General features: G+C 38.3%; 1 protein-coding gene across 3 annotated transcripts in view; it reads left to right on the top strand.

The window, feature by feature from the left end:
- TAB2 (TGF-beta activated kinase 1 (MAP3K7) binding protein 2) overlaps nt 1-27,450 on the top strand; it is a 107,643-nt gene that overhangs the window by 61,811 nt on the left and 18,382 nt on the right. For all 3 annotated transcript variants that reach the window (XM_020986582.2, XM_020986584.2, XM_020986585.2), the window contains 2 exons: nt 18,389-18,578; nt 25,829-27,332. In XM_020986582.2, the coding sequence (XP_020842241.1) occupies nt 18,477-18,578; nt 25,829-27,332 (1,606 nt within the window). In that variant the 5' untranslated portion in view covers nt 18,389-18,476. The remainder of the gene's footprint in view (nt 1-18,388; nt 18,579-25,828; nt 27,333-27,450) is intronic.

Here is a 27,450-nt window from a genome sequence, read left to right as displayed (position 1 = left end):
TCTAGAGTCACCTTTGTGCCATAAGGAGACATTACTGGAGGACCTCAGAAATTCATAATCAGAAAAGAAGTTGAACAGCCATGTAAATGATAATAAACAGTTCAAATGTTGCACCATTACCCATGGAGGGGGTTTGGGGGAAGAGAATGAGCATTTATTATGTGCCTGCTATGTGCCAAGCATTGCGTAAGTGCTTTACAGATATCTTATTTGATACATGGAATGTTAAAAGATCAAGAAAGAGGCCTGCTTGTGCACTGGGTGGATCATCAATGAGAGATTCATGGAAGGATATAAGCAAGAGTTGCAAAAGGGAAAAAGGTGTGGGTCAGTTGTATACTTAATAGTCAAGAGAGATAGTCTGAAATTAGCAAGATAAAATAAAATTCCCAGACCTCACCATAAACCTACTGGGGATTAAAGGGGGATGATTGGCACAGGGACTTCTGTAGCAGTTGCCAAGTAAAAGTCTCAAGCTCTTTCTTCTTAGATCCCCACCTCTCTGTTTCCAGGAGATAGTACCACATTAATGAGATTACATATCTTTTGAAGTGTAGATATTTTTAAAAATCTATGTGTAAGCTTAAAGATTAATGGGTATGTTGCTGAAAAGTTATGACCAAATTAGGTTTTTATAGATGAATTTCTTTCTAAAATATGACGCCCGTGGGGCAGCCAGATTTGGACGCAATACCCCATAACTTACAAATTAAATTTTAGAGGTCTGACCAGGGCATGGTAGAGAACTATTATCTACCTCACTCTAACACTATATTTCTATTGATACGGATTAATATTGCATTAACTTGTTTGGTTTCTATGTTACTGTTGACTCATTGAGCTTATGGTGCACTAGACCCAAAGGTGAGTTGGTATATATTTAGTAACTGCCTTTCTGAGGGAAAAAATGTGCCTGCAACACCCTTTTCAGTTTAATCTGCATTATTAACATCACTCTCTTAAGTCTAGACAGCCAACAAAACAGTAAATCTTGATTTATATCATTTGAGAATTTCTGAGGTGTAAATGCTCACACTAAAATTTAACAGTTGTCTCTAGAGAACTAATTCAGGCAGCTCCAGTACAACACTGAAAACCTTAGGTCTTTGTCGTATGAAATGATGTCTGCACATGTCTTTGCCACCTTTTATTTGTGCAAGTTGATTTTTAACCTACTTTGTGGACTTTTATCTCAATTTGTTGTGTGCTGGTGTGAATGGGGAACAGAGCTACAGTCTGATGGCTGGGGGATGACATAGAAGATAATAACAGTTAAGCATAGCCATGCAAAGGAAATCTTTCTGGGACTACCAAAGGGGGAATCCAACAAGAAAGAGCCAGGAAATGTCACTTGGCAACTGCTATAGAGGCCCCCTGCGCCAATCGTTTCCCCCTAACCCCCGCCCCCAGTAGGTTTACAGTGAGGTCTGGGAATTAATATATTTCATCTTGCTAATTTCAGACCATCTCTTTTGCCTATTTAAGGATACATAGGGGGGGCAGCTAGATGGTGCAGTGATTAAAGCACTGGCCCTAGAGTCAGGAGGACCTCAGTTCAAATCCGGCCTCACACATCATACTTATTAGCTGTTGTAACCCTGGTCAAGTCACTTAACCCCAATTGCCTCACCAACGAAAAAGAAAAAAGGATACATATGTATGTATGTATCCCTCCAAGTATCATATCTCCAAATTTTGTAGACATGCTATCCATACCTTCAACCCAATCATGAAGGACAACATGGGATGAAGGCATGGCAGTGCTTGCAAACAGGATGATAGTTAGCAGGGATAGTGAGATCAAACAAGAGTTTTGGGTTTTTGGAGGTTTGTTGTTGTTGGTGTTTTGTTTTGAGAATGAGAGAGACATGGCTATGTTGTAAGCAGCATCAAGGAAGCATCTAGTAGACAGGGATGGATTGCAGATTAGCAAGAGTGGGAATTTTAGCGAGGACAGTCTTCTGGAGAAGACAAGATTGAAGGAGATCAATTGCGCATATAGAGGAATTTGCCTTGGCAGGAAGAGCCATTTCTTTATGTGAGACTGGTGAACAAAGAGATAGTCTCAAAAGGCATCTGAATGATGGGAGGTGTGATAGAGGGGAGAACAGAAAACTTTCATTAAATGACTTCAATTTTTTTAGTGAAATATGTCGTAAGCCTCAATTGAGGAGGCTAAGAAGCCATGAGAGCTTCTTAAAGTGATAAAAAGGTATTGGCAGGTGGCTGAAAAAGAGAAGTCCAGGGGCCTTCCTGAGAAGCCCTGCATGGGGACAGGACCAATATCTCTGAAGACTATTTTTCTCCAGGCTTTTGTTGTCAGGGCTTAAAGAATTCTAATGTTGTTGTCACCAAGAGGAAGAAGAAGCCTTGGATCTGAATGGACAGACAAGTAATATGTAATTGAGGCTGTCCATTGGCACATCCCCTTTTTAATATCAATGCTCTGAGCTTCCATGCTGACTGCTTCCCTGGTATGAATGTACATAGCCAGGTGTTCTTTCCAAAAGCCAACTTCCAAAGGGTAACACAAGAGACATACCCATCCCTAAATACTTGATCAGCCTGACCCAAAGAGGCATTAAAAAAATCATCAGAGGGTGAGAACCTAGACTCTTCAAAACTACTAGGATCTCATTAGAATGATGTGCTACAAAAGCCTGTTCCGTCTCACAGTCGTGTGCAAAACCCTAGAATCTCTGCTCTGCTAATATAGAGAAAGCTTCAGTATTACCAGAACCCCTGTTCCAGATGAAAAACCTTAACATAGTTTGCAACTCTATGAGATTGGAATTACCTAAAAGTGCATCTTCCACTGTCAATTTCTGTGGGACTGCACACTGCCTCATGCTGTACTGTCCACCTCGCTTGCCTAGTGCCGTTCAGAGCTTTAGAAGGAACAGCTCATTACCCATCCATGAAGATACTATCTCCCAGTGAGCTGATGTGCCATTCCCATTCCCAACCCTCCTATATCACACTGTGGGCTTAACCCAGTAAGTGGTGGTGGTAGTGTATACAAATACAACTTAGCAAGGAAAACTGGCATCTTGTACATGTCTCATGGGGGACTGGGTAATAATGACGAAGACTATATTTATTATCTCCTATAGTCTCTTCACCTCTCTAGAATCTATATTCTCTAGGACTTTTCAAGACTCTATCTCCTGATCATCCTGTGGTAACCTAAAGGCTTGATGAAATAATGACTCACAGACAGGAAAATGGCAGCAGTAACAACCTAACACCAAACTCAGTCCTGTTAGAAGTATCCTTTTCTTTCTGATAACCCATACCCCACATCTGGTTGGCAACTCTTTTGTCTGCACAGCTGCCAGTCTGACCTCTGGCATATCAAGCTAATTCAGAGCTCTCCTGGCTTAGTTGTAAGTAAAAATACTTTTTTTTTTTGCTATTAATGCAAGTGAAATGTGGTTGAGTTAAAGAAAAAAAAACTTTAAATACAGCAAAACAAGAAAGCTACCTTGCCATATGTTTTGTTGTAAGATTGTTGACAGTTCTTAGCACACTCTATTAAAGTATGAAAATGGTACCACTCTGAGAAAGGAAAAAGGGTCATCTTTAAAGAGGCTTCCCCAGAGTCAACCCATAAGCTGGAGAGAAGAATTTAAACCCAACCCCTTATCTTTGCTATATGAAACTTGCAGAATATCTCCTTTGTAGACCTCTTTTTCCTTTCCCACTCTCCCAAGTCTATACTGCTTAGAATAGGAAAAGGACACATTGTTCCTCTTAGCATGGTGTACTGTAAAGAACAGTGGACGTAGATTCAGAATAACTGGATTTAAGCTCCTGCTCTGTCACAAACTAGTTATATGATGTCAGATAAATTATTTTAATCTTGCTGAACTTCAGTTTTCTCACCTATAAAATGGAAATAAGGAAACCTATGTAACTTTCCTTCCCAGGGTTGTTGTGATAAAAACAGAAGTATTATTATTGTCCCCATCCCAAGAGAACTTATATAAGGCATAGTGACCCCTCTCCCCTCCTGCTCTACTCCCCCATCCCACCCCCCACCCCAACCCCACCCCTGCACAGGCCAAGTCAGAGGCAGCTCAAGCTGATACTCTGGGTTTCTTTCTCTGTTCCATTGTGTTGTAGTGAATCTGTTCTGCATCCTAGTATTTCTCTTGTAGTACATATGCCCTCACTCTCCATACAGCCAGTATTTGCAAATCTTTTGAAGGCATTACATGTCAGAAGTGGTCCTTCTGTTCTCCTGAAGAACTCCATTTCCCCATCTTGGAACACAGACAACACAGATGACATTACATCTCCTTAGTTGTCTAATTCCTATTATCTTTCTTTCCTCCTCTGACTTACTACTGTTCTCAGACCCCCAAAAGGAGTTGGATATTGTGAGAGATCTGAGAAATAACCTAAGGATTACATGGAGAAAGGAAGGTTAAGGAAATAGAGGAGGTGCTGGGTTTGTTTTTTTTAATCATCTCCACTCTGTTATTTAGAACTGAACTTTGGGGGAGAAATAGAACACTGATTGCAAGATCCCCAACATTGTGTCCCAGGATTCACTTCCCAAGAGACAGAGAGCAGAGAGAGACCCAACAGGAACACTTTGTCCATCTTAGCCCTTGACTGGTTCCTGGCTTTTGAGCCGGGAGAGGAGCTCAATGATAGAGGGACAAGAGGAAGACTCTTGTATTTCTCAGAATCTCTTAATTTTATAGGACTCTGGGTTATGGACAGTAATCATTTGGGACAGGGGAAGGAGGTGGGTGGGGGTGAGCCAATAAAAGTGCTTTCTACAAACCTTCCATGTTGTCACTTCTTCTACATTCTTCCCAAGGGTGCCTTGCCAACAGAACCATAAGGCATTCCAGCTGCTGTCCCCTTAGGGACCTAGTTCTGCTCAAGACATGGAAAAAACTAACAGATATTTAATTAATGTGTCAGTAAGTATTTAGAGAGCATTTCTTTTGTGCCTAGCACTACTAAATTCTGTGAGGGATGCAGAAATAACTAAACTCAGTCACTGTCTTCAAGAAGCTTTCACTCAAAGCAAAGCTGAAAGGGATTGTAGACATTATTTAGTCTGGCTGAGAGACAGTAAATTACTTTTCCCAAGATTATATATAACATAAGTTGCTGATCAGAGACTAGAAATCAGGTGTCTGGATTCAGTGCTCTATCTCTCTAACTGTGGTGATGAGTGGTCCAGGAAGTTTCCATGTGGCAGGAAGGAGGTGGGAGATAAGCATTTACCAAGTGTCTGCTATGTGTCAAGCACTGTGCTAAGTGCTTCACAGTTATCTCATTTGATCTTCACAACCATCTTGGGAGGTTAAGTGCTATTATCCCTATTTTGAGGAAACTGAAGCAGACAGAAGTTAAGTGATTTGCCCAAAGTCACACAGCTAGTAAATATCTGAGGCCAAATTTAAACTCGGGTTTTCTGGCTCTAGGTCCAGCACTCTACCTACTCTCAAGAGGATTTGAATTAGAACTTAAAGAATTGTGAAGAGATTCATGAGAGAGAGTGGATGGTGAGGGCATTCTAGGCCTTTATCCCCAGTTCTTAGCACAGTGCTTGGGACCTAATAAGGGCTTAATGAATGTTTGTTGTCTGACTGGTAACCAATGAGAAGCTTTATAGGAGTTGGGCATCCTTGATGCCTGGACACAGGGAAATCTTCACAACGTACTCCCCACTTACTGGGGAGAAAGAATGTGGTCTGATGCTAGCAGACCTGGGAGCCAGGTCTCCAGGGATCCATTCTTTGTTCCATTACTGTGATTAAGGTGGGGAAGTCTCTGCACCTCACATGACTCTGTGTTTTCACATAGAAAAGGAACTCTTAGGACAACAGGGGGAGATTTGTGGGAAAAGAGATGAGATGACATGTGAGGGTTTGGTTGTTTTTTTTTCCAGAAACAACTAGTTTGTTTTCCCAGAGACAACTAGTGTCACAGTCAGTAAACATTTATTAAGTGCCTATGTCCCAAGCATAAGTTCTGGGGATACAAAGAAAAGCATGAAAAGATCTCTGGCCTCAAGGAGTTCACAATCTAATGGGGGAGACAAAACTTAAAAAGAACCTGAAAGGTTTGGGAGGGGAGGGGCTAGTGCATGATGAAGTCATACACCTGTGGTGGGAAATGATCTTAGGGAGGTATGAGTTTCGAAGTTTTCATCTTAAAGAATGATGAGTTCCTGGAGATGATACAACCTGGTAGGAAAAGATGAGGGTACTACCCTTAAGTAGTAGAGAATCTGGAAGTTGCTCTCCAATGTCCAGGGAGGGGCCCTTGTCTTCTTGGGATCTTTGCAAACTTTCCAGATAATTCCTTTGTCCTCCTTTCCCTGGTGGATGTAACAACAAACCTAGGTCTTAACTATTCTCAGCCTAGTAGAACTCAGCTAATTTCTGTGCTGTCACTCACCAGAAGGAAATTGGCCATCTGATTCTGAACTTAATGCCCCATACTTTCTATCTGATACCATCTCTGGCTGAAAAGGGCCCTTCTTTCCTTTAATAATGTGCATTGTCACCTGAATTCTTAACACCTTCCAACATGCAGGAAGCGCTCAAAAGAATCTTTGTGTCAGAGGAATAATGGAATTTTTTAGCAGGCCTGAAAGAGATGCTATAGGCAATTGATCAAGTCACACAGCTGATTCAGGGATAACTCCCTTATCAGTAACAAGGTTTTTTTTTCTTTCTGTTAAAATATAATTGATTTTGCCCTTTATTGTACTACTTGATGTTTACTGTGACCAGTGCCTACTGTTTCTTTTCCTGAGGTGTGAGGCTTGTTTGTAATCTACAAGACTTTTGCCCCTCTTATTCCTTTTCCTAAACCAGGCTTTCCCAGATATTTTCTCCATCCTCACCTTTTCCCATCTTTACACTGAAATTACCAAATATCAGAGTATGTGTTGATTTAATTTGGAGGGCCTTATAAAGTTAACTCTTCACAGAATTTCTCTACCATTTCATCCTCAGCAATTGATGTTAGTGCACAGGCTGCAAATATTTTCATGGGAGTCTTTTTGCTAATATTTATCATGAACTGTACCTAAATTTTGTCTTGTAGATTTTGCTGAATTAATCCAGTTGGGAGCAGTGAGCCAAAGGAAGAGAAATAGACTTGTTGAGGTCAAGCCCACAGAATAGTACCCCATCCATTGAGCCTAGAGTCTTTAGGAGGCTTCTGCTATAGGTTTTGCATGTTAATGTTATATATGCTTGTATCACATTTCAGCCCGTGACCTGTATTTCTTTATTGCAAGGCTGAGATTGAACAGCACCATGTCTTTAAATAATCTCTCCAGGCTTTGTTGAGTTTTGATTCAGAGTCTAGGTTCAGATACTGTCAGTGATTACCTATGAATTTGGGAATCCCTGAGCCTCTGTTTCCTCATTTGTTAAATGAGAGATTTGGATCAGATAGTTTCTGAAGTCCCTTCTAGCTCTAAACTGCTGACCTTATAGCAGCTCTGACTCAGTGAATCAAGTGAATCCCAGAATGCACTTATTAGCTATGTGGCCATGGGCAAATCATGTAACCCCTCTCTTTGTTTTTCCTCTTCCTCAAAATGGGAATAATAATAATAATACGGCAGTGCCTGCCTGACAAGGTTGCTGTGAAGAAAAACTTTGTAAACCTGAAAACTTACATAAATGTGAACTGGTGTTGTTGTAGTCCTTTGAAGGGAGTTATCTCTTGGATGAGTGCAGTGCAACTTTAGCTTTGTGGCACTGGACAGTATCAGAGACCCTTCTGTTTAGGGACCATTCAGGCCCTCTTTGTCTCAGACTTAGTTTTTTAAAAAGTAGTTAAGCAGACTGTGAATTGAAGAGGGCAGGCTGTAAACTGTCAAGTTCTTAGTCATTATATCAAGTTTTATATCATTGGGTTGTTGGTTTTAAGTGAATCTTTCCAGCCATTCCTTTCCCATCATACATTCACATCCTGCTATCACAGTTGGTCACAATCAACAAATGTTTATTTTTCACTTACTTGTGGCATCCTGGGAAGAGATTTTTTGGGGGTGTGGGGAGAGCTTTTTCAATGTAAGAGACATTAAGGTAAGAAGGATGTTTGCAACCCTTTATTATGACTACTATGTTTGAGAAACTCAGAGAGATGCTTTGATGGACCCATGATCTGGTTACTTCCTCAACTGTTAGATGTTGCAATGCATCACTATATTCTCATCCGATATGGTAATTTTGTCCATTTCCTCCCATAATCCATAATCCTCCATCAAAAATCTAACCAACTCCCTGGAGACCTTTAGGAGTCTTTTTACATATTATGGGGACCACTATACCTTATGGAGCTTTTATCCTTGGGGTGCCTATAAATCATAATAAGTAGTTATTGATAAAGAACCTAAGGGGAAGATAGCAAAGGAAAAACAAAGAATAGTGAATATTGATCTTCAGGGAAAAAGTTGTGTAGGTTAAAATTGTTAAATTTTAAATAAACTTTATAAAATTGTACCCAATTTATCAAAAAATAGCTTCATTAAAAATGAAATATCAATTATTTTTAACATTAATTTCACTGGTAAATGTTATACTTCAATCATTATTCTAGATTGGGATTTTGTGAAGCCAAATCAATGACCAGAGTACTGTGATAGTTAACAAGTATTTTACCCTCTTCCCTCCCTACTGTAGATTATTTTAGTTCTACTCCAGTGCAAAACATTTGCTCTTAAAACAAACCCTAAAGATAAACCTTTTAAATCTACAATGAGTATTGTGAAAGACTTCAAGAATAGTTTCAGGTTGGAAATTTATGAACTATTGAGAAGTTATTGCAAGTAGTCATGTTTTCAATAGGAAAACTAGCGTATTTGGCTGCCTAAATCGAGGCAACATATTTTTCCCAAAAGAAGTGTTCACAGCATATTTTCCTGTATTTCAGTTAACAGTTAAGTCATACGATGATGAAACTGAATTTGACCTAGTATTTGACTCTTTGTCTTAAACGTTAGGTAGTTAGTATAGATTACAGTTAACCAGTCAGCAGTCATTTAAGTGCCTTTTTTCCAGGCACTGGGCTTAGTGCTTGGAATACATGGAAAGGCAAAAACATGAGCCCTGCCCTCAAGGAGCCCACATACTAATGTAAATAACTATGTATGTGCAAGGTACATACAGAATAAATAAATGTAATTTCACAGGGAAGGCATTAGGAGGTTTGGGGAGACCAGGAAAGGACTACAGAAGATGAGCTGAATCTTGAAGAAAACCAGAAGACAGATTTTTAGGAGAGAATGCTCCAGGCCATTAAAAAAGGTCTGTGGTCAGGAGACAAGAGTCATGTGTGAGGAACAGCGGGTCAGGCCACTGTCATAGAGTATGTAAAACATAAGGGAGAAAAGGAGGATCTAATTTTTAAAGGAATAGTAAATACCAGCTAGGATTCTCTGGTGGGCCCTGGAGTTTCTGAAGAGTTTGGCTTTGGCCATCAAAGATAATAGGAGCATAGATATAGAGCTGGAGGGAACCCGGAAGGTAATCACAGCCAACCCCTCTTTTTACAAGATGAGAAAACAAAGGCTTGAAGAGTCACACTGCCATGAGGGCTCTAAGTCAGGATTGGAACTCAGATCTTCTTTACTCCAAGTCTATCATATCACTTTATCCACTGTATCACCTAGCTGCAGAGGAGGGTTGGTAAACCATCCACATTAGAAAAATGGAGCCAGGTTAAAGTTTGCCAGCTGATCAGCACTGGGATTGGGTCATGCGTGGCTGAGCCTCAATCCTGGGCAGGAGAGCAAATGCATTTGAAATTTTTCCAGCATCAAAGATTTTCCCATTGCTGTTGCTACCAACTAGTAAAAACCTGACTGTCAAAACTTCCCCTTTTTGTCGGACCTTCCATTGTCCATTTGGTAAAGTAATTAATAATAAAATCTTGCTTCAGGCAGGGCGGCACAGCATTGTTACCTCCTGAACCAGTGAATTAGCCTCCAAAGGAGGATCTGCAATGTGTACTCACCATGTTTAGACACTAATTGCAGATTTTACGTGATTTGGGACCTACGGTGGCTAAAAGAAATCTTGACCTATCTTTGAAAAGGTAGGTAATAATAATCCCAAGTAATGTTTTCATCCATTTAGAATATGTTCTTTAGTTAGCTTGGAATGCATCAAGGATGAAAAAAAAAAAGCTGTCCGGCTAAGATTTCAACCAAAAATGATCTTTGATATTAATATGACATGGTTTTTCTATCTTAGCTGTTTAAATACTATTGTAAATTATTAAGTGTATATGAAATTCATTAGTGCTTTCTTCTTTAAAGTCATCCAGCTCTGAAAAAAGTAATTTTTGACTAGGCATTGAGTGTGGTGTTGAAGGGGAATGTGATCGATGTTTGAAGATGTCAGAATTCTGTCTGAAATGGAAGTGATGTATGTAAGTGACATGGAATTCTCAAGGCTTTTTCTGTAAAATTAAGTTTTGGTGGGTTCTGTCAAGCTGGAAAGGTTTCAAGTATCACCCTAATAATAAGACTACGTGTCTGTAGTGGGAAAACCGGTCTAGCTTATGGTGGAAAACCTTTTCACTGGAAAGTTGACTACCATTTTATGAAATGGACAGCAATGCAGAATGGCCTTGGCAGTATAGTGTAGTAAAAAGGAATACTGTATGAATTTGAAGACAGAAAACTTTGGTTCAAATCTTGGCTCTGTTTAATGACTGAAAGTTTGGCAAAATCACTTTATATTCTCTTGACCTCAGTTTCCTTATCTATAAAATTAAATGGTTGAACTATGTGGTGGACTCTTCTGCTTCTAAATCAGTAATAGTCCTGTGTACTTCCTTCCCCCTCTGCAGTGATGTTGGTGTAATAATAGAAAGGTGGGCCAAAGATACTAAGAGTGGCATAGTTCTTAGGCTGTCTGCAAACATTAGTTTAATGCTTAAAACTGATAATTTACCATCTTTGTCCAAATACCTAGGAGTGGACACACTACTGACAGAACCATATTCCTACTGATATTGTTGCTGTAAATGAAAAAGAATACATAAAAAGTTGCAGTTAAAGGGAGAGTTCACAAGTTCTTTTTAGGGAGTAAAGAAATTTAATGCAAAACACAGTATAAAAGCAAAAGGAAAAACTCTGCCCTCAAGGAGCTTACATTCTGTTGGGGGAAGGGGTATCACACTTTACAAAATTAAGTATAAGATAATTTAGAGAGGGAGAGAGAATTCTTCTCGGATATGTTGCATGGACTGAGCCTCAAAGAAAGCTAAAGAGTATTTCAGGCATTAGGGACATTACCTGTGCAGAAGCATAGACATAGGAAATTGATTATTGAATTTGGGAAACAGCAAATGCACCACTTTCCCTGAGTGTAAAGTGGGTCAATGTGAAGTAAGTCTGGAAAGTTAGGCTGGAGCCAGACTAGAAGGATTTTAGAGGACAAACTGAGGAGTTTTATTTCATGCTAGAGACTATAGGGAACCATTGAAGATTCATGAGCAGAGGACATGGTCAGAACTGTGCTTTAGAAGAATGACTGTCAGCTGTGTGGAGGATGGATTGAAGAAGAGTGAAGTAAAAGAAATGCAGGCTACTGGAAAAGTCATTTTAAGGTGAAAAGAGAGGGCCTCTATTTTCTCAAAAAGTTAGGAGGTGAGGTCTTTGTTTGAAAGGGAGGCAGTGAGGGACTGTAATAGGAAACTTGAGGAAAAGAGAAAAGATTTACAACAGTTGCTGTTGTTGGCAGAGTTGATTTCATGTGCTCCAGAAGGCAACAAGAAATTTCATAGCTCAGTTGGTCATTTTCAGTTATCATGATGATTATAAGCAAATATAACACCCTGAAGAAATTCCAGCTCGTGTTCCAGCATCCATTGTGGAAGGTGAAGTAGCAGAGAAATTCTATGAAGAGTTCAATAAGCTTCTCCCAACTAAATCAACATATCCTTTAGTACTTGGTAAATACATTAGGGAAATGGGCGCAGGATAGAACTATGAAAATTATGACAGGAAATAGTTTTTAAATGTTTCAAAAAATAAAAAGGACAGTAGCTTATGGACTGTTCAAGATACTTTACTAGTGTATATCATGGTTTCCTCAAAAAGAGATGTAAAAGGCACTAGACAGAGAAAACAAAAGACATCCACTGTAACATCTGTCAACTTCAAAGAGAACGTCTTTCTGAAGAATTTCTAAAGACAAGAAAGAGAAACATTTCTGATGAAGAGGAAAAACATAAACTATCTGGAAGAGCAGGTGTTGATGTCCAGAGAACTTACCAACAAAATTAGATCATGTATACTAAGGTAGAAGCAAGCACGAGAGGGAAGCATAGTGCTTTGAGAATAATGCCAGGAGTACTGAAACGATGAATTGAGGCTAGTGACGAAATCTAAGAACAAAAATGGTAGATTTTAAAAGCCATATTGGAGGAAAGAGGATCAAAGAAGGGGTAACACCAGTGTTCAGAGTGGGTGGAACAATGCAGACTGACAGTGGAGGGGAGACAGTTGCCCAGTGTTCAGTTTTGTTTCTCTTTTCTCCACCAATAAGGATAACCTTTGGACTGGAACACAGCAGTGACTAATAGGGAGTTGAGACACAAGATAAATAAAGGTAATAGAGGACACCTAGTACCTTTAATGATCTAGTTACTTTTAATGAATTTTCATGTCCTGCCCTGTTGAAAGAACTTATTATTGAGCCCACTGTCAGTGACATTTAAAAGATCGTAGAGAATGTCAGTACATGACTTTCTAAAAAGGAAAAGAAAATAGAATCTTCAGGTTACAGGCCACTGCACTTTATTTTGATTCCTGGCAAAATTCTATACTAAGAAGGTCCCAGGAGGGTCAGAGACTAGACTTCAGAAGTCTTGGGGAGCACTTCACTCAGTGCTACACAGCTTCCCTCAGACCAGGCAGCCCTAGTGCCTCAGGACTTCAAAGACCCTAGCATTCTGTCCTAGGACACCATAGAAGGTTCCTAAAGATACAATACTCTCAATATAAAATATTCAAAAGAGTTCAACCCCAGTAAGTGGAGTTAAGTCTACAAGCATATATTTAGTGCTCCACTCGACATCTGCTACTCTGCCTGGTTTCAACTCCACAGAACAAGGTACCCCCTTTCCTGCTTCCTATTGTGTGCTATCTCCCTGCATTAGATTGTAAGCTCCTTGAAGGACTGCCTTTCTTTTTATTGATTGTATCCCCATTGTTTAGCACAGCGACTGGCATGTGGCACTTGATAAATATTTATTGGATTGTATTGCCTGTAGTGTGCCCTCAGCGCTGAGGATACAAAACAAAAAAAGACAGTCCCTGCCCTCAAGGAGCTAACAGCCTCAGAGGAAGACAACATGCAAGCAGTTAAGATAAGATGCAAGACAACATGCCAGCAAATAAGACACACACACGCACGTGCACACAGAATTGAAGATAATCTTCCAGGGATTTCACCTACATTAAGGAAGACTGGGGAAGGCTTCTTGCAGAAGGTGGGATTTTAGCTGAGACCTAAAGGAAGCCAGTTATATGAGGAAAGACAGAAGATAAGGAAGAGAGCTCCAAACATGAGTAACAGCTAGTAAAAAGCACAGAGTTTGGATTCAAAGCCAAATAGGATTTTATATTTGATCCTGGAGGTAATATGGGTCGATGGAGTTTAGAGGTAGAGAGTAGGGGTGACAAAGTCATCAGCTTTAATTAGCTGAGTTGATGATGGAAACGAGGCAGAGATACTAACCTGCAGGCTATTGAAATATCAGGGTGGTAGCAGTATCAGAGGAGAGAAAGGGGCATATACAAGAATATTTATTAAATTAGCATCTAGGTGTCACAGTGGATACAGGGAGGGGAGACTATAGTCAGAAAGACTTGAGTAACATATCCTGCCTCAGACTCTTAATAGCTATGTGAACCACGTAGCTTATGTCTGTCCCAGTTTTCTCTTACATAAAATGGAGATGATAATAAAAGCACCTACCTCTCAAGGTTATTGTGAGGATCAAATGAGATAAGATTTGTAAAGAGGTGTGGTGGTGATAATAGCAGTAGCAGCAGCAGCAGCAGCAGCAGCGTAGGACTTGATTGGATATGAGGAGTGAAAGCTAGTGAGGGGATCTTAGAATGTAATATTCTAAAAGGCAAAAGATAAAAAAAGTTTACAACCAAAACTAGCTTATCCTATAGGGGTATACGGGTCTTTCATGGAGTAGATTTTGAAGGATTTCTGATGAAAAGACTAGAGCTGAGTACGTTCACTGAAATGCAACCATAAGAGTCCAGTGAAACTTGGAAAGGTAAATTTATTTGAGCAATTGGAGGGGTCCTCATGATGATGAAATTATGCTAACATTCTAATGAGGAGTGAAGAAACAAGTATCCCTTTAGAGCCTTAGTGACTTCAAAGGATATTGAGGAGTTAAATAAGATAAACAGAGAACCTAGGAGTAGATTGGTTCTGTTCTGAAGACTTTAAATGGAGAAAGAGAAAGGAGGGTAAAAAGAATACAATACTATTGTAGGAAGGAAGAGATGGAGTAAAACTTTCTGTTTCTCATAATTGGGGTGCATGAGAAGAATATATAAACATGACGGAGCCTTATTGATCTGAAATGGACAGAAGAGGGTTAAACATTGATGGGTTTAGGGTACAAAAAGAGACATACATTTTTGGATATGTCCACTGTGTGGAATCATTTTGCTTGATTATATTTGATACAAGGTTTTTTTGTTTTTTGTTATTTTTCCTTTCTCCTTTTTTAAATGGGTATGGAAAGAGAGGAATAGTCATTCCCTCCCCCCACCAAAAAAAAGCAAAGCCATTGAAACATTTTTTAATGCATAGAATAGAACAGAAGGAAGCATAGACAAGATAGCAGAATTTATTATATACTTTTTTTTTAAAAAGAAAGCACTATAAAAAGGAGATTGTGTGTTTAGGTTCAAAATTTTTTTAGTTAATTCATAGAAAGAACAGGTAATACCAGACTAACCTTTTTTGACAGGGCTACTTAGACTGGCTAATCAAAGCAATACTGTAACTGTAGCTCCTGGATCTTAAAATGTCTCATTTTTTGTGGAAAAGATAGGAGGGATATGGTCTGGACAATACTACAGTTATACAGATTTAGGACTGGTTGAATGAATAAACTCAAAGGAGTAAGTCTTTAAGGTTTGGTGTCAGCTTGGAAGATCTCTGGTGAAGTGTCCCAAGTGTATATGCTTGGCCCAAGGCTATTTAACATCTTATTGTTGGACTGGATAACTTCATAGACTGTTTAATTATTAAATTTGAAGGTGACCCAAAAGCAAGGGAAACTGGAGAGTTAGGATCTCCAAAAAAACCTTGATGGGATAGAATTTGGGCTAAATGGTGAAATTTAATTAGACTTAAATGTCAAATCTTACCCTTGACTTCAAAGACTCTCTTTTCCAAGTACAACATAGGGGAGGTTGATCAGACAGTTTGTCAGAAAAAGATTTGAGAGTTAAAGTGGCCTGCAAGATCAATATATGTAAGTAATGTGATGCAGCATCCAAAAAAGCTAACTTAAACTTGGATTATATTGAGAGGCATAGAAATAATTAAGTGATAATCCCTTGTTCTCAGGCCCAAACTACATCTGCTGTTTTGTGTTTAATTCTAAAACTAATCAACAAGTACTTATTTATATACCAGGAATTATACAAGCTACTGGGGATACAAGTACAAAGAATGAAAATCCCTATGCCCAAGGAGCTTACAGTTTAATTGGGGCAGGGGGGGGGAGGCAAAAAGTACATATATAAGCATATACAGAGTAAATACAAAAGTTGTGAATTTGGAATCAAGAGGACCTGGGTCTCTACCACTTAATATCAATGTGACAAGTCTGTTCCCTTCTCAGACAGCTTCTGTTTCTTCATTTGTAAAATGAGGGGTTTGGATCTCAAATATATAAGGAACTGAATCAGATTTATAAAAATAAAAGTGCCATTTCCCAATTGATAATAGTCAAAAGATATGAACAGACAGTTTTCAGGGGGGGGAAAAAATCAAAGCTATCTATAGTCATGAAAAAATACTCTATCACTATTGATTAGAGAAAGGCAACTTAAAATAACACTGAGAGGGGCAGCTAGGTGGCTCAGTGGATGGAGCACCAGCCCTGGAATCAGAAGGACTTGAGTTCAAATGCAGCCTCAGACACACAATACTTACTAGCTGTGTGACCTTTGGCAAGTCACTTAACCCCATTGCCTAGGAAAACAAACAACAAAAAAAGAATAATAACACCGAGGTACCCTTTACACCTATCAGAAATGAGAAATGCTGGAGGGGATGAGGGAAAATATTGAATTGTTGGTGGAGTAGTGAACTAATCCAGCCATCTGGAGAATCATTTGGAACTGTGCCCAAAGGGCTATAAAACTTGCATACCCTTTGATCCAGCAATACTACTACTAGGTCTGTATATGTGCAAAAATATTTATAGCAGCTGTTTTTGTGGTGGCAAAGAATTGGAAATTGAGGGAATGCTGGACAGTTGGGCAATGGCTGAGCAAGTTGTGGCTTATGATTGTGATGGAGTACTTGAATTGTTCTATAAGAAATTATGAGGTGAGTGGTTTCAGGGAGAAAAAAATGGCAAGACTTATATGAATTGATGCAAAGTAAAGTTAGAAGAACCAGGAGATTGTTGTGTACAGTTTTGGCAGTATTGTATTGATGATCAGCTATGAAAGACTTAGCAACTCTGATCAATCAATAATCCAAGACAATTCCAAAAAGATATATGATGAAAAAAATGCTATCCACCTCCAGAGAGAGAACTGATGAACGTGAATACAAATTGAAGTATAATTTTCGTGCTTTCCTTCTACTTTTCTTTCTTTTTGTCAACATGGCTAAGATGGAAATGTGTTACATGATTTCACATATGTAATTGATATATTGTTTGTCTTTTCAGTGAGTAGGGGAGAGATAAAAGAGAGGGAGAGAATATGGAACTCAAAATTTAAAACAAAGAATGTTAAAAAATAATAAATTAGAAAACTTAAAAAAAAACCTCCCCTCCAAAACAAAGAAAATCCTTCCTGCCTATTAATGGAGAGAGAAAACTCTTAATTTGATTAATAATAATACTCACAACTGGAAGTGTCCAGGCATTTTGTTAATATATTAAATTCAAATAAAGGAAATGATTCTTGACAAAATAGTGTTCTAAAAAAATCAGATTGTGAATTTGTGGTATAATCTCCTAGAATACAAGAACCGTTTCACATTTGTCTTTATATCTACAATGCTGAGGACATAACAAGTACCAGAGCTGTAGGAAAATTATGGATTTATGCCAGCCTGATAAATTTAGAGAGTAATGGTAACTCCTATAGTCAATCAGAACTTATAAATGATGAATCTCACTACTTCACAAGAATAATTAGTTAAAATAGAAATATAATATATGATGTGTCTTCGACTCCTAATTGATCTTCTAATTGCTAGCATCCTCTTCCTCCCCTAAAACCTAAATGACATATCTCCCCAGTGTGCCTTTTGTGCTACTTGATTCAGTTAGAAAAATTTTTAGTTAATGCTCTGGTAGGCACTTATTAAATTCACGTTCAGCGTAAGTGAATTATATGGCACAAGGTGTTTACAATTGTGACTAATTTCAGTGCTTGATAAGAATGGTGGTTCATAATTTAAATATGACAAAATCAATACTTTTGTGATAATAAACATACTTTATACTTAAAACAAAAATTGTATCTTTTTGTAAAAAATAAAGTATTTTTAGAGTACACTAAAAAACGAAAAAGGAAACAGGATAATAGAACTTTTAAGTAACCTAGTGATCGCCAGTTAGATGATGGATTTGCTTCTTTAAATTTCTGACACCTAAAGTAAAAAAGAAAACACTTAGAGTTACAATTTTCATTTTCTGATAAAATACAGCATATACTCAATTTATAGAGACAGACTTTTTTCCAGGAACTAAGTTAAGAGAATTAAGTGGAGCCACTAAGAACCTCTCACTAGTCAGCAAAAAAATTTAGCAAAGTAATTTGATGTCCTTTGAAAGATAAGGGAAAATAACTTGGACAGCAGTTTCTTATTTTGAATGCCTGTTGGTTCAACTATTTAGAACATATGAATGCCCAAGAATTCCTTATTAATAGCAAATATGTGCTGTCAGAGTACAAAGGAGTACAAAATACCATTCAGGCTAACAAAGAAAACTACTTTGGAAAAGGACAGCAATTAAAATAACTTCATATTTAATATAAAATTTATTATTTAGACACCTACCCTTTAGTATTGAAACATTTGCTCCAGAACTACAATTTATTCCAAAACTAGGAATTCATTTTTAAAAAAATTTTTTTTCTTTCTTTTCTCTACAGAAAATGCTTGGACAGAAGAGATGAATACTATTTTCACTAAGGCCTAGAACTGCCTATTGAACAACAGTCCTGATTAGGCAGTATACGAATGGCCCAAGGAAGCCACCAAATTGATTTTCAGGTTTTACATGACCTGCGACAAAAATTTCCTGAGGTACCTGAAGTTGTTGTGTCCAGGTGCATGTTACAGGTCAGTGTTCATTTATTTCTATAGATATAAGTTTTATGTTGATTTTAAGCAGTGAAAGAAAGCACCAAGTTATCATCCTGTTGTTTCATAATTCAGATTCATAGTATTGGATATGTTCCTATCCTGAATCTGTCTCCAATTAATTAACCACAGACAAGTCACTTAGATTTTATTTGTATATTTTCTTAGCTTTCAAAATAACTTTGGACTAAGAGATTTTTAAGGTTCCTTCTGCCTCCAAAAATCAATGATCATTATTAACCTGGGGGGGGGAATATACTTCCATTTTTCTTATTTCCCAACCATAAACTCATTAACCGTGATCTCATCAATGTGGATAGATGAGGCCGTCATCAGATAAATCTTTTACTGAAAAAAAGTATGTCAGTGATGTAGCAAGACCAGCACCTCACTGGGAGTGGAAGGCACAGACCTAGGCCTGGCCCAGTATCCTCTGCTGCAACCCTTAGTGACTAAGTCATTGTCTCTTTCATCCCTAGGTATTTTCTCTGGCTCTCTCCCATGCCTAGAATACTCTCCTTCCTCACCTCTGCCTACTGACTTTCTTGGCTTCCTTTAAGTCCCAGCTAAAATCTCTTCTTTTACAGGAAGCTTTTCCCAACCCTTCTCAATTCTAGTACCTTACCTGTATTAATTGTTTCCTGTTTATCCTGTATATAGCTTGTTTGTGTATATTTGTTTGCATGCCATCTCCCTCATTAGATTGTAAACTCCTTGAGGGTGGCAGGGACTATCTTTTGCCTCTTTTTGTATCCCCTGGGCTTAGCACAATGAATAGTACATAGTAGGTGCTTAATGAATGTTTCTTGCTTGATTATAAGCTTCAGTATTCATCTACCACCTTCTTCTGTCCTTCTGGAGTTCTTCTTTTTCTCCCACTATCTGTATTAATCACTAGCCATGTAAGAAAATTATCTCTAATTCCTTCCTCTGGTCTCTTATCGCCTTCTCTTCAACCTAGTTCCATTCATCTCACACTCCATCCCTCCCTATCCCTTCCACCATGCCCTCTGGAATTCCCATTTTTTAATGCACAAATGACCTCTGACACTCATTTACCAGCCCTCCCCTCCACCCACACACCATTCCAGCTATCTTTATCATTGTCTGTACCTTCTCTCACACTCACAACCACTTGGTCTTGGAGGTGGAGTCAGAATATTTTTTGCTTTCCACTGCCATTACAGCCAGTACTCAGCAACTTTTTCACTTTTAAAGCTCACAAAGTCAACATTTTTCACCCAACCCAAACAGTGATGGCAGTTATATACTTACTGACCCCCAGCTCCTTCTCCTTCCTTTCTCTAGGATTTCAGCACCTAGTTTACCCTTTTCCTATCCTCCTTAACTCCTGCTCTCATATAGGAGTACATCAGTATCCACATTGATAGTCCCCAAATCTCCCACTTCCTCAGCCTCCTTAAATCCTGTTTCCTGTTCTTCCACTCCACTTCAGCCACACTTTTTCTCATCATTATCCACAAGAGTTCTTCTTCCTTAATTAGAAACTCTGAGTTTCTTCTATCTGACCATAACCTATCACCATACCATTTTCATCTACTCAGGTACTCTTGAATAGAGCTGAAGGAAGCTTCACAAGTTACACAACTTGAACTGAGCCCTCACTATATCTAGACAGGCCTTTTATTCATCCCTAATTGATTCTGTATCTCAATCCCTACAGAAGTTGTTCCAAACCTTTATTCTTTCTCAAGCCTTCTTAAACTTCCCACTCTCCCCTCTCTTTCAACTGAGAATGTAGCCCTGTTTCACTGGAAAAAAAAAATGAGGCCTTCTCCATGATTTCCTTCTTGTCCTTTCCTCTTCATCTCAGAATTCCTTGACATAATCTCCCACTTTATCCTTTTCCCCTAGTCTTTGACATAAAGGTGTTTCTTTACCAAGGCCAGCAACCTCTCCATGTACATTTGATCTGCTCCCATCTTCTCCATGAGAGTTCATCCTCAGTGATCAACTTTGATTGAGCATAGGAGGGTTAGTTAATCTGTGGACAGCCTGCATGTCCCGCTGGTATCCCTACAGTATCAAGGAAGACGTGGATAAAGCAGGATGGATCACAATCTGCATTGTTATTTGCATTTTCTTTAATGAAATGCATAATATACCATTAAACTACTTGTACATCTTAATTTTTTTTGATTCATAATGTCATAAAAACTCAGATTCTTTAATACCTAGACATAGTTTTGCCTAACAATTTGATTTAATTAGAAATCTCTAGGTTTCTAGAGAGCTGGCTTTAAAGTCAAGAAGATATGGAAAGTTTCATTTTGATTCTTGACCTTCTTGTGATCTGGAACAACTTCTCAGTGCCTCAGGCAAATCTCAAAAGAGTATAAATTGCAGAGAAGGTGACAATATTCTTTGAAGGAGGGAGTCCCTCACCCAGAGCTCCCTCTATAGAAGCAGAAATCCATTCTTTAAAAAAACAATTTTAACACAGTGTTTTTAAGCCCATCAGTAAATATAAAGGTAAAAGACTTCAGGGAGCAGCACCCAATGTAATGGAGGGAAACAGCATACAAACAAGGTATATACAGGAGAGGGAAGGCACTACAATTAAAAAGGACTGAGAAAGACTTCGTTTAGGAACTGGGACTTGAAGGAAGCTAGGAAATCACAGAGAGCATTCCATGGAGAATAGCCAGTGAAAATGCCTAGAATCTGGAAATGTTGTTCAAAGAACAGCAAGGAGACTAGTGTCACTAGATCAGAGTATTTGTCAGGAATGGGGGAGAGTTTGAGGGAGGGGGCATAAGGGATAAGAAGACTAGAAAGGGGGATTAAGTTATGAAAGGCTTTGAATACTAGAGGATTTTATATTTGATCTCAGAGATGATAGGGAGCCATTGAAGTTCATTGAGTTTATCTAGGTCATGAAAACCTAGAAGGAAGAGAATATCAAAGAGAACAGGGTGATCAACAGTGTCAAAAGGCTGTGGAGAAGTCAAGAGGGATGAGGAAATTTGTTAAAAGATCATTGATAATTGTAAAGAAAGCAGTTTCAGTTTGAGGATGGAGGAGACATGGTCATATTTGTATGTAGTAGGAGCACAGCCAGTGAGCTGAAAGAGACTGAAGATAAATGAAAATGAGGATGATAGAGAGGGCATTTTTTTTTTGCTAGGCAGTGGGATTAAGTGACTTGCCCAGGGTCACACAACTAGTAAGTGTTATGTGTCTGAGGCCAGATTTGAACTCAGGTCCTCCTGACTTCAAGTCCGGAGCTCTATCCACTTTGCCACCTAGCTGCCCCAGAGAGGGCAATCTTCTAGAAGAGATGGAATGGGATAGAATCCCTTGTGAATATGAAGGGCTTGACCTCGGCATGTGAGACAAGTGAAGGAGGAGATAGTGGCTGAAGGTATCTAGGTGATGGAAGATGAGAAAGCTCTTGGCAACCAGCTTCAATTTTTTCAGTAAAATATGGGGCAAGGTTCTCAGCTGAGAGGGTCAGGGAGGGAAAGCCATGGGAGATTTGAGGAGGGATAAAAAGGTTTAGAGAGCCACTGTGGTGAATGCCCAAGTGAACGTTAGCTGCTATTGGTTGAGGGTTCCATAAATTTCTGTCTGGCCTGGGATGAGCCTGCCTAAAGTATTTTTAAAAAATCCACATTGGACATGTCAGTTCTGAGGCCTGTATTTGGATTTTAATATATCCAGGCAGTTAAGTGTCAAGACTTGTTATTGTGAGATTCATAACTTAAATGAAATAATAGCCTTGTATTTTATTTAGTTGTCAATTACATCTGATCTTAAAGAGTTTCTTTTTTCAAGCTATTTAAAGATAATAGGCATATAACTAATTTCTGATCATCATCTCATACTTCAAAGCATATTAAAACCATCTTTTCCCAATCTTGTAAGAGGTGAGCCAGTTAAAAAAAAAAAAGCTGACCTTTGGATAACCTGTAATGCATTTACTTGTGGTTCACTTGATTACCAAATGATTAAATTAACCTTGTACTATTTATTGTTATAATGAATTAGTGCCCACATTTAAAGAAAACTTGCAACTAAAGAAATCAAAAGTTCTGAAAATAATAAATTATATGCATGATTCTTGACTTCTCAAAATGCTTGTCTTTATCCCAAATCATTTTCAAAAATAACCCACTGCAAATATATGTATTCATGACATCAGGCATAACTAGGATAAAAGTCTTTAATTAGCTAATCTTGTTCACAGTGGAGTATGAAAAGCTAAGCCCAAATATATATGCTTCAGTATTTTTCAGTGAGGGTTAGGGTCTACTTTCTCATATGTAAGCTTAGAATTTTGAAAAGGGAATACTTGGGATAGATAGGAATTACAGCGTGGGATAAATACAGAGCTAGAAACCATATAGCCATTGTGTATTGTTTCTCCCAATGATAATGATGTTTTTTGTAGAGCATTTGCATTTTTAACTTAAAATTTTGATCATTTTTATTACTGCTTTGTGAATCATTTTTCCTTTAAAGTGGTAAATATTTTTCTTAAAATGCAGCTATTATGTTGTAATGACAAAATTTTAAGTCAGTGGGGAAATTATTTGTATCAAAATTTGTTTTACAACAAGTTTTTTATGAGGACAAAAGATATAAATGAAGTAGTTTTAAAATAATTGGTACTTGGCTTGTGTTTATATTTTAATGTAAATGATTATTCTGATAAAGTTGCCCTGTAAAGACTTATTTCAGAGAAATTCAATTCCTCCCTACTGAATTATTTATATTTTTGTGATCCATAATTATTTGAGTCCCTATAAGTACACATTCCTGCATCTAGACTAATTTTTCCACACCCTTAGAATCTGCCTTTTGGCCGTTGCATATTTTATTAAATTCTCTGTCATAAGTTAAAGACCAAACCATTCTATTTACCTATCCTTTAGTTTATGAAAGCAAAAGTTTATTCGGGTATAATTCATAAACTGAAATGTCATTAATTGTTATTAATTTCTTCTAATAACTATTGTTAATTAACAAAAGTCTTCTTTTTGGAATTTTTTAATGCAGAAATGACTAATTTATAAAGTTTTTAGCAAAGAATTACCAGTAGACTGTAGTTATAGAGTATATAATGGGATGATGTAACAGAGACCCTGAACTTTATGCACTTGCACATAGTGTATTTGGGGCAAAACAGGAAATTCTAGCCATCTACATACAGTCAGTGAATCGTTCACTAATGAATATATTTTTCAATTACAACAAAATTCCACAAAAAATTAAAATAATAAAATACCTTCCTTTATAACACTATGCATAACAAATAGAACCATCATTAAGTTTCCTTAAAACCAGTATGAAGAGAATATGAAGGTCTTACAGATATTTTGAAATAAACTATCAAAAAAATTTTTGAAGTCTAGAAAACAAAGCCTTTTGACACATATCCATAGATTTATGTGGCAGATTTTCAAGTACCTTAACTGCAACTAATGCTACATAATTTGTATATTGAATTTTTAATGTTTTGGAGTTGGTTTTTTTTTTAATTATTCTTTTTTATTCAAGGGAAGAGAATAAACTGCTAAGTGCTTTTTATAAATATTATTTCACATAATCCTCACAACAACCCCTTCAGATGTGGGCACTTTTCATGAACTTTTTTTTCTTTTCTTTTCCTTTCCTTTCTTTCTTCCTTTTTTTTTTTAAGGCAGTTGGGGTTGAGTGACTTGCTCAGGGTCACACAGCCAGTAAGTGTCAAGTGTTTGGTCTGAGGCCAGATTTGAACTCAGGTCCTCCTGACTTCAGGGCTGGTGTTCTATCCACTGCACCACCTAGCCACCCCTTTTCTTTTCCTTTCTCACTGAATTTTGTGGAACTATTTTTGTTCTTACCCTAACAAATACCTGCTACCAGTTATATATATATACCATTTCATATTTCCCATCAAAAAGTGAGTAGAATATTGCTCCACAAATATTTAATTAGGAAAGAGGATAATAATAGGGTTCTTTACTTTTTAAAATGGTCCTACTTAACTCCAAAACAAATCTAAAAAATAGAGAGGGGAAGCCGTGTCCATCAAGGAGTTCTATGGCCAACAAAATGTGGCTGTTGTTGTTTTACATTGTGTTGGGCGCAAAGATAGAAACTAAATTGTATGTTTAGGAAGTGATGTCCCCAAAGCACAGGTCTAATCGTGTCATTCCTCTGCTCAATAAACTCCAGTCATTCCCTGTAACCTCTAGTATCAAATGCTAATTCTTCTGTTTGGCATATAGAGTACTTCATAACCTAACTCTGAACTACTTTTACTGTTCTTTACCCACCTTCATACATTTCAAAGTCCAAGCAAATTGGTCTTCTTGCAGACAAAACATTCCGTATCTTTTTCTCTGTGCCCCACATGTGTCCCCAAGTCTAAAATACACTCCCTCTTCACTTCTTTAGTATCCGTAGTTTACTTTGATGGTCAGCTCGGATTCTTCCCTTCCACACGAGCCTTTCCCAGTCTTCCCAGCTACTAGTGTTTCCCCCTCCCACATTACCTTTTGTTTATTTTGCATGTATTTTGAATCTACCAATATATGTATGTGTTGTCCATTCTCATAGAATGGAAGCTTCTTGAGAGCAACAACTTTTGTTTTTGTATTGCCATAGAATAGGCCTTAAATAAATGTTTATTGATTTATATAATAGCACTGTGCTTCTAGCCAAGTAGGTGCTGACTAAATTCATGTTAAGTGAATTTAGTCGTGTTAATTTCTGTTTTCATATATTCCAATTTCATTTTTTATTTCAGTTATATTTGTTTCTCCTAAAATAGAATAAAATATTTCAGTTATTAATAGTCTGTACAAATTCATGATAGTGGCTATTTTACTCTCTTCTTTTCCTCTTGACCAATGCGGAAGATACTGTATTTAGAACTAGACTGCCACCTAGTCAGTCTGAAGTCTCTCACCGAGTAGAGAAATCAACTTTTTTACGCCAGTGATTATATTACTGCTTTTAATCAGTCAACAAATATTTTTTAAGCACCTATTTGCCAAGCCCTTGGGTACAGAGACAAACCTGGAAACCTTTCATGTCCATGAGATAGCTGTGCTTACCAGTCACGTAGTAGTTCATAGTTTTAGAGCTGGATGGGACCTTAGAGGTCATCTACAAAACTTGATTTCATTCTGTCTGTTAATATTTTATAGTAGTGGTAATAAAGTAGATAAGCATGAGTTTGGGGTTGCTGACATCAAACTATTTTGTTTGTTTTCTAGAATAATAATAACCTGGATGCCTGTTGTGCTGTTCTATCACAAGAGAGTACAAAGTATCTTTATGGTGAAGGAGACTTGAATTTTTCGGATGATTCTGGGATTGCTGGTCTACGAAATCACATGACTTCTCTCAACTTGGACTTGCAATCACAAAATGTATATCACCATGGAAGGGAAGGAAGTAGAATGAATGGAAGCAGGACTCTAACTCACAGTATCAGTGATGGACACCTCCAAGGTGGTCAGTCCAACAGTGAATTATTTCAGCAGGAGCCACAGACAGCACCAGCTCAAGTTCCACAGGGCTTCAATGTTTTTGGAATGCCCAACATATCCGGTGCTTCAAATTCAACACCACACCTTGGATTTCACTTAGGCAGCAAAGGAGTATCTAACCTTTCTCAACAAACTCCCAGATTCAATCCCATTATGGTAACTTTAGCCCCAAATATTCAGACTGGTCGCAATACTCCTACATCTTTGCACATACATGGTGTACCTCCACCTGGACTTAACAGTCCACAGGGAAATTCTATCTACATTAGGCCTTACATCACAACTCCTAGTGGTACAACTCGGCAGACACCACAACATCCTGGATGGGTGTCTCAGTTTAATCCTATGCACCCTCAACAAGTCTACCAGCCTTCACAGCCTAGTCCTTGGACTACTTATCCTGCATCTAATCCAGTGTCACATACCTCAGCGCAACAGACAAACCAGCAAGGCCATCAGACCTCTCATGTCTATATGCCTATCAGTTCACCTACTACGCCTCAACCACCAACAATTCATTCATCTGGTAGCTCACAGTCTTCTGCCCATAGCCAATTTAACATTCAGAATATCTCAACAGGACCTCGCAAAAACCAAATTGAAATCAAACTTGAACCCCCACAAAGAAACAATTCTTCAAAACTACGTTCTTCTGGACCTCGGACCTCTAATAATCCCTCCTCTGTCAATAGTCATACATTAACTCGAAGTCAGCCCACTGTTTACATAGCTGCCAGCCCCCCGAGTACAGATGAGTTGATGTCCCGCAGTCAGCCCAAGGTCTATATTTCTGCTAATGCCACCACAGGAGATGAACAGGGTATGCGGAACCAGCCTACGCTCTTCATATCAACGAACTCGGGAGCATCTGCTGCTTCCAGGACTATGTCTGGGCAAGTAAGCATGGGCCCTGCCTTTATTCATCACCACCCACCCAAGAGTCGAGCAGTAGGCAACAACAGCACTGCAACTTCTCCTCGAGTGGTGGTCACTCAACCTAACACAAAATATACTTTTAAAATAACGGTTTCTCCAAATAAGCCCCCTGCCGTTTCACCAGGGGTGGTGTCCCCAACCTTTGAACTTACAAATCTTCTAAACCACCCTGATCATTATGTAGAAACAGAGGCTATTCAACACCTCACTGACCCTGTTTTAGCACATATGGATAGGATCAGTGAGGCCCGGAAACTGAGTATGGGATCTGATGATGCTGCCTACACGCAAGGTAATACTAATACTAAAAGCAAATTATTTTCCATTGGACCTGAATTTTCTGTTAAATTGACAAACTTGTCGATGTTGTTGTTTTCTATGATAATAGTAAAACAACAAACATGTCCTGT

Source organism: Phascolarctos cinereus, unplaced genomic scaffold (genome assembly GCF_003287225.1).
Source record: "Phascolarctos cinereus isolate Bilbo 61053 unplaced genomic scaffold, phaCin_HiC Scaffold_5;HRSCAF=322, whole genome shotgun sequence".
Lineage (NCBI taxonomy): Eukaryota > Metazoa > Chordata > Mammalia > Diprotodontia > Phascolarctidae > Phascolarctos > Phascolarctos cinereus.
The sequence above is the reverse complement of the archived record's forward strand: the minus strand, read 5'-3'. Positions and strand labels throughout refer to the sequence as shown.